This window comes from Acanthisitta chloris, unplaced genomic scaffold (assembly GCF_000695815.1).
Source record: "Acanthisitta chloris isolate BGI_N310 unplaced genomic scaffold, ASM69581v1 scaffold36063, whole genome shotgun sequence".
NCBI classification, from domain to species: Eukaryota; Metazoa; Chordata; class Aves; order Passeriformes; family Acanthisittidae; genus Acanthisitta; species Acanthisitta chloris.
In genome coordinates, this window is record NW_008663839.1 from 1 (window position 1) to 8,221 (window position 8,221).

An 8,221-nucleotide genomic window follows, 5' to 3' on the forward strand; every position below is an offset into this window, starting at 1 on the left:
CCCCGGTCCCCCCGCTCCCTCCCGGTCCGTCCCCGCCGCTCCCCCCGTGCAACCGCAAAAACAGTCCGGGCCACGCTGTGTGCGACTTTATTGGTGCCGGGAAAGGGCCGCGCGCGGCCCCTTCGCTCGTCGCCGCCGCTCCCTCCTCACCGGCGCTGGTTCAGCCCCGCCAGGTTCTTGATCTGTGGGCAGAGGCAGAACGGGATTTAGTGCCTTCGCCCAGCCGCGGAGGCTCCAGCGCTGCCAGGCTGTCTGGCTGGGAGACACGAGGTGGGAGCGAGGGGTCACCGCAGTCAGCAGATGGGGAAAGATCACCCTGGATTCACCTACAGACATCCCTCTGAGCCCAACGTGCTCTCCAGCTTGAAAGGTTTGTTTGGTTTTATTTCTGCGGCAACAGAGATCCTGACAGTGAATTTAATCTTTTGAGGAATTCAGCTTGCTCACCCTTAGCAAAGACCTGGAGAGCTCAGCACACCTGTACAGTGGGACACTTGTGACACTTGTGCAGCACGCTTGGAATTGAGAGGTTCAGGCCAATTTCCCCTAATAGCTACTGTACTGGGAGGATTTTTCCCTAAAACCATGTGGATATAAGCCACCCCCCTTCAGAATCCATCCCGTTCCCCCTGTGCAGTGGATCAGGGCCAGACCAACATTCAGCAATAGGAGGCATCTCGGACCCACCAGCATTGTGGTGATGTAGAACAGCACAGAGCACAAGGATTTCCCTAGTGGAGAATCCTTTTGCCATATGCAGGTGTGAAGGAGGAGAGAGGCTGAGAAACACTAAATTCCGTCATAACTGCAGGAGGAAGGTCGGATAAGTTCTTGAGAACAGCTTCATCAGCAAAAATGATTTCTAATTTATGTTCCAGCCTGTTTGTCTTGTCCTGATACAAGGAAAACTTACTTCTGATAGCAAGGAAATCACCTTGTTGCTAAATGCAGAAATAGAAAAACAGCAAGGCCCTGAAGCCCTTCAAAAGTCACTCCTGAGTAGACAAAGGGGCTGCTTTGTACCCTAGAGGAAGTGCAGCTCCCTCTTCATGGACACAAACCAGTCCAGGACACTACCAGCAAGTAAATGAATTCTTGGAAGGACACTAATGTTAACTGGTGCAGCCTGAGGAAGTTGCCCTGCTGTGGCTCAGGACAGGTGCTACCTCCTCCCAAATGTCCATGAGGGCATGGACCTTCCCTTAAGATCTCCAGCTCAGGGTCTGGCAGAGGGAAAGATCTTGTGACAAGCAATGCAGAATAGCTGTATTTATTCTCATCACCTGCTCTCATCCCTAAAGCTCACCCTGCAGCTTCAGACATAATTTCTTTATACTCTGTTAAAACAGTGAACTAACCCCAAACTACCCATAGAATTATTCTTAAATGTAAGTGAATTATGAAAGATACTTCTTTCATGTTGTCCTCTAAATTTGGGAGGAAAAACTATGCTGACATTCAGCATGGAAGGGGACAGAAACTATTCTGCTCTCACAGCCCTGCTGGTTTCAGCATTACTTACAGTGACTGCAGCTCCCATCAGGCCCTGGACAACAGCTTCACCAGTGGATTGTACCTAGGAGACACAAGAAGAGCATAACCTTTTGCTTTCTTCTGCAGTTGCACTTGTGGACCCCGAACACAGAGATGTGATGCACAGCAAACAGGTACTTGCTACAGAAAGGTGCTGACAGAAGACAAACACTGCAGATAAAGGACAACCAGAGATAAGACACATGGAAAAGGTTTCCTGGGATGTCTCCCAACCATTGGGCCAGTCTGACAAAAAGGGGACATACATGTCATTTTACTAGGAAACACATAAAGCATTTATTGATGTTGAACTGACAGCAAACACCTGCAGTACAAGGAGATCTCTCAGCAGATGTGGGGTCTGCATGATGGAAAAGCCAGGGCTGCCTGCATGTATCCTTGGGGAACAGGGGAATGCTGCATGCATCTCTTGCCCCTAACATTACCTGACTAGCTGTATGGCTCATGTTCATAGCATCAGCTACTCTGTTCTCCAGGAAGCGCCAAGTATCCTCAAAGTCAGGGGATGAATCCTGCATCATCACCAGCTCAGTGGTGTTGTAGATGCCAGTGAGCACAGCCCGACGAGTGTACCAGCTAAACTGCAAGAGCAGGAGAGGAGAGGGAGAAAGGTGTGACCTGAATGCAGATCAGAACACAGCGACCAGAGAATGCACAGAACAATTACACACTGACAGCACATTCCTTCCCCAGTCAAACTGTGTGACTGTCCCTGTAATGCTGCTCCTGTGGCACTGGGCAAAGGTCACATGGACAGTGCCTAAAACTGCTGAGCAAAACCCTCCCACCTGCTGCTGGCTGCAAGCAGGCACCTGCAGCAGGAGCCCTCCCCTGCCCAGTCTGTGGGACTGTGCAAGAGTTCACCTTTGCTTTCCAGGCTGCTGGCACGCAATGCAAAGCTCCAATTCTGACCTCATTAGCTGAGAAGTAGCTACACTCAAGTACTGAACTTGAGCTGCAGCTCACACCAGAGCCAAGCAGGGAGAAAGGGAGAGGACAGAAGTGTGCAGGACATCACACAGAGATACACCCTTCCCAAATCCTGTCACTGAAATACCAGTGCTGCCTGCTGAATCATGAAATGCATCAGCATGCTGCTGGCAGCAATGCTGTAAGTGTGTCACAGCAGTGGGTTACACAGCACAAATATGCACAAAATATCTCAAACTCCTCAGTCTTTCCAGTGGCACTCGAGCACTTGAAATATATAAACACATTTTAAAAAAGGAGTCAATTTAATTTGCTGCTGTGACCTAGAAAAAAATACTGGTTGTTCCACTCAAGATAACAAAGTAAAAGAAAAATGAAAACACAGGCCTAGATTTTGAAAACAATAGTTGGATGGAAAGCTCCACTGTCAGCACCAGGACCTGCAAGCTCTGATGATGAGAGAGACATGAGGGATGTTGCCACTTGCAGCTGGATCTCTCAGGTGCCCGAGACCAAACTCTGTTGATTCTCCTCCTGCTTTAAAATACCACCTAAATGGGTTTCTGAGGCATGGGCATGCTCTGCCTAGCTCCTGGCATTGGGAAGAGGGATCTGCTGTGAGTGACTTTAAACCCCTTTACTGGACAAGAGGGAGGGAGCTCAGCATCACAGTTTCCCTAGAAAACTCATGTAACCAGTCAGGGGATGCAAACAAAATACAAACTTTAGAACCTCTCCCAATCCCAGCATTGGTGAGGAGACTTAGGAACAGCTCAGTGCAGACACTGACTCTGACATGGCAGTTTGACTTTCATAACCTGTAAGGGACTCTCAGTTCCTGAAACAATCACATTCTTTCAGTTCTCTTCTGGTTTATTCCGTTAATTTTTCTGCCATCTTATTTATTTTTCACTGCAGTAGCTTCTCTTTTATACACAGATAAAAGAAGCTTATTAAAGTAGTTTGTTAAAATGCTTCATTTAGCTTTTTCCATCTCTCCCTGCATCTATATGAATTCAAGTAATTTATTAATTGCTTTAATTAAGGTTATAATTTTCTTTCATTGCCTGCCAGAAAGATGAAAGCTTTAATAAGCTACTGGTATTTTTAGGAGGTTCCTTAAAGGTTTTCAAGTCAAGCCTGTAAATGCTACTGCTGGTGGAAGAGCTGTTTGACAGGGACACACTGCTCACTCACTGACTAGTGGATCTACCTCTTTGCCTCAAAATCTCAACAATTTTCTCTGTTATCTTCAAAAAGAAAAAAAACCCAGAAGAGTGCTTAAGTCTAGTCCTTTTAATTTGCACTAATCCCATTAGCACTAATTTGCATTTAGCCTCATTGGCTCTTAAGTCTCTTGGAAATTAGACTGCAGTTTATAAGGACCCTTGGGTGCTCCTGAAATGTTTTCCTCATTCAACAAATGGATCACTTGCAGAGGGATGGGGCCCCACACCTACTTGAACCTGTCATTTTGCTGCAGTGCTGAGGGGTAGGACCAGCCAGTCTGCAAAGCACAAAGACTTACATCTGTGGACTGGTCCCCAGCATAATGCCATATGTCATCGATCAGGCTGGTGAGGAGGTTGAGGCTGGAAGGGATGTTACGTGGGAGCAACAGGATGCTCAGAGCCTGCAAAGGAAACACACACATAAATGGGAGAGTTGAAGAGAAAAGGATGCAATATTAGAGCAGACCAACAATGCTCTGCTCTGCTACCTTTTCCATGTTGCTGTTGACTTGCCTCCAGCTCCCAGTGATAAATTCTCCCAGCTCCTTTCCAAGCAGTGGGATTTGCAGGGAACACATGGTGTGGCAGGTGAGCCCAAAGCTCAGCTCAGCCACCAGTGTTGTCTCTCCTGAGCTGCCTCTCCAGCATGGAAACAGCACAGGCTGTGCTGACTCACCCTGTGCTGTGCCCCTGCAGGCAGGGAGTCACATCCCTCATTTCTCTGAATTTGACTTTGAACTCAGAGCAGTTACCAAGGGCAGAACTGCACCAGCCATAATGGCCCTACTGGGATTCTGCAGCCTTTGAACGCAATCACACAATGCCAGGAGAGTCACAAACCACACACACATCCTTCACCAGGCAAGTTATGCTTATCTGGAACAAGAACATGAATCCTGTACCCTCTCTCTCTGCATGGAGCACTGGATTCAGCTGCCCAGAGGCCAGCAGTGGCTCTGGACAACAGAGGCTGATCCTGTAGCAATCTTTGCAGCCAAGGTTGGGAACTCTTTGCTCGTTACTGTGGCCACAGTTCAATTCACTTTCCACCCTGGGAAGAATGGCTTGAGAGTTAAATCTGAATTCTGAAGCAGGAAACCCTCTCAGTTCACAGCTCAGTCTCCCAAGGGTTTGTCAGTGACACACTAGAAGGGCTGTTTCTGCCACAAAGCCACAGTTCTGCATTTCCAGGTGTCAGGTGATACCAGTGCAGCCAGAACAACACTGCAAAGAGCCTAACTTGCAGTGACACTGCAAATAGGACTGAGTAGAGACACAGGTTATCCCCTTGGGGATGCCAGATGGGTGGAGTGAACAACATAGAGGTTTGCCTTTCCAGAACTGCAAGAAACAGTTGTTCTAAGGACACCTTTAACTACCTCCTTCCAAGGTTGCTCTCTTCCTGAAGGCTACTAATCATCTGAAACCAGCAAGGGTTTCATTTACATCCTTGAACTAATGGTGAGAGACTATGTTGAAAGTCACAGGGTGTTTAAAATACACACACAAAAAAGAGATGATACTACTTTTATACCTGGGGCCACTTATCAATATATGGAATCAGCATCCTCAGTCTGGCTTCCACAGCATCTCTCAGGAATTGATCTGTAGGCTTCTTCCTGGGTAAGGGAAAAAAATTAAGAACATCCAAGTTAAACTCAATTCTGATCTTGAAAGATCAATGTCCACCTGTCTCAGCAGCAGTTATGCACAGTATTATATACATCCTTCATGCTTTTGGTCCTATTCCGGGTGGTGGTTTGATTTGGGTAAATTATAGTTTTAACTTATAGTACCTGTGTCCCAGGTGGCCTCTCTGTTACCCAGTTCCCCCAAGCCTGCCAAGGAAGATATCTGTTCATGCCCAATACTCACTCTGCTTCGCCCAGCTGCACCAGTTTGTGCTCCTGCTGCAGCAGCTCAGACAGCTTGGTGTTGCACTCAGACACAAAATGCAGGATCAATTCACTGCCATCACTGTGAAACATCCCTGCAGCAGCAACTGAGAGGCCCAGGGTCTGTAGGGAAGAAGCACAGACCAGGTCATGCACTGCTAAGCAGGATCCAGCTAGGAAAAACATTGTATTTATTCCATGAAAGATGTTACGTGAATTTAAACAAAGCATCACTGCATTCAAAAGTGCTTCCTGTACATGTTTTCCTCTCTTTAGGATCACTACTGTACATTGTGCCTTAGTTTAACTCTGAAGGGGTTATCCTGTAGCAGCTGGGACACATTCCTGCCCAGCAGCATTTGCTGACTAGGGTGCATCGCCCAAGAGTATGTGGGGGAAGCATGCAGGCCTGGCTGTCTTTGCACTTCAGCTCCATCCAGTTTTCCACTGGTTTGTTGCTTCTCTCCCCACATACCTTGGCTCCCTCTGCAATGGCCTCTGCAGTCCAGCCATGCTCAGGCACAAACTCCAGCGCCGCTGTGAGGATTCGATGCTGCAGCTGCTCCTCGCTCTCATAGTCCTCTGACTCCTGGCCGCCCTGGCCAGTGTAACTATGAGAAGGTATTGTTACAGTGAGGGGAATGTCACCACCAAACATCAGCACCCTGGACTCTGCCACTCACTGCCTGCAGGCATGCTTTGAGACCTGCTTAGTACAAATCTGGCCTCTTCCTGTAAAATCCTTCCCTTTCCAGAAAAAGGATTCTTAACGAGCCTTTGCTGTGAAGGGAGAAGAGAAAACAAGGGAGGACTCAACATAGGTGCCTACACAAAGACCAGTCAGCCCCAGACTCCCCCTCCTTTACAGAATAGCTAAACTAGAAGCTTTTCCAACATGGGCTTTCTAGTTACAGGCATATGAACAACATATTGTCCATATTTTGTTTAGATTTACACAAAACTCCAGAAGCGAAGACTTGCACTTTGCAGACGACAGAGGTTCCCTCTTGAAAGCAAATCCCATGCTGCCTCCAAGGTGGACAGTGGAATCTGCACTGCCACAGCAAACCAGCTCTCCAGGTGCTGCAGCTTGAGGCTCCTTAGCACAGGATCTTGTTGTGTCCAAGTTTCAGATGTGAGTTTCAGGAAAGCAAAGCCCTCTGATCCCACCGTCAGCAGGACAGTGCTAGAAATAGCTGGTAAGTTACCTGGGGTGAGGGCCCTGAGGTTCCTGTTCAGGCTGCTGATCAGCTGGATGTGACTCAAACTGCTGCTGAGAGGCAGATGTGAATGGCTCCTTCTTCTGCTCATCAGAGACTCTCCTGAGCAGGGCCGAGGCCTGGAGAGCACGCTGAGGTGGGTAGTGCTGGCACCTGACCACTGAAAGGGAAACCAGGAGTCAGATGTCTCCTTCCAACAAGAGGAAGCACAGAAAACTAAGGTGAAGAAGAGAGTTGTGGTGATCACAGCTGAAAAGGACAGAAATTTGCAGTCTTTTTTTATGCTTCTGAGAGGTGCTGCACCAGCTGAGCTCACTTGAAGATAATAAAGCAAAATTGTTTTGTGAGGAAAAGGACAGTGCAAACAGCACATATTGCAAATAGTTTCCCAGTCTTGGACTGGAAACCCCTGCAGTGTGTTCTTTCCACATCTTGGTCCCTGATTAAGGAGTTAAGAAGGTGACAACCTCTGAGCTTGGATGAAGAGGCAAGTAACACTCTGGAGCATGAGCAGCCCTAACAGCCACCACTGATCCTAACAGCCACCACTTGCTGAGCACCCTGTGGTGACTCAGGTGACTCAAAGGCACTCTGGGGGACTTTAATTTAACTCCTGCGAGATTTTGGTGTGTGTTTTTAAAAAATAATCTTGGGTTGCATGGCACACACTTACAAGAAACCTCACCACCAAGCACCCACTCTCCACCTCCCTCCCTGCTGTGGTTCCCTCACAGCACAGGGAGGTGTGAGGGGCTGTCGGGGCAGGGAGGGTGCTCAGCCAAAAAGCTCTGCACAGCACCCACAGCCCAGGGGTGGTGGTCCCCACTGACACCATGGACACTCTCTGTTTGTCCCTCCCTCTGTCCTCCTATCTATCTGGACCCCTGTATGTCCCTCTGTCTGTTCCTCTGTCCCTCCAGCTGTCTCCCTGTCTGTCCCCCTATCTGTCCCCCTGTCTGTCTGTGCCCCTGTCTGTGTGTCCCCCATCCCTCCCCCTGCCTGTTCCTCCATCTGTCCCTCCATCTGCACCTCTCTCTGTTCCCCTGTCTCCCTGTCTGTCCCTCTGTCTTCCTGTCTGTCCCTCCAGCCATCCCTCCATCTGTCCTGCTGTCTGGCTGTCCCCCCATCTGTCCCTCTGGCTGTCCTTCCAGCTGTTCCTCTGTCTCTCCTGCCTGTCCCTTCGTCTGCTCCCCTGTCTCCCTGTCCCTCTGTCTCTCCTGCCTGTCCCTCTGTCTGCTCCCCTGTATATCCCTCTGTTTCCCTGTCCCTCTGTCTGTCCCTCCATCTGCTCTCATCTGTCTGTCCCTCTGTTCCCCTGTCTCCCTGTCTGTCCCTCTGTCTCCCTGTCTGTCTCTCTGTCTACCTGTCTGTCTGTCTGTCTGTCTCTCTG

The 8,221-nt window shown here is 48.8% G+C and overlaps 1 protein-coding gene across 1 annotated transcript; it reads right to left on the reverse strand.

Moving 5' to 3' along the window:
- Positions 1-71: 71 nt before the first annotated feature.
- COQ9 (coenzyme Q9) lies at positions 72-6,991 on the reverse strand (the record flags this gene model as incomplete). Its single annotated transcript, XM_009071118.1, has 8 exons — positions 72-182; positions 1,523-1,576; positions 1,980-2,135; positions 4,013-4,117; positions 5,251-5,335; positions 5,592-5,734; positions 6,087-6,222; positions 6,820-6,991. Coding segments are annotated over 8 exons (887 nt in total), but the record flags the coding sequence as incomplete, so codon positions are not given.
- Between the last annotated feature and the right edge of the window lie 1,230 nt (positions 6,992-8,221).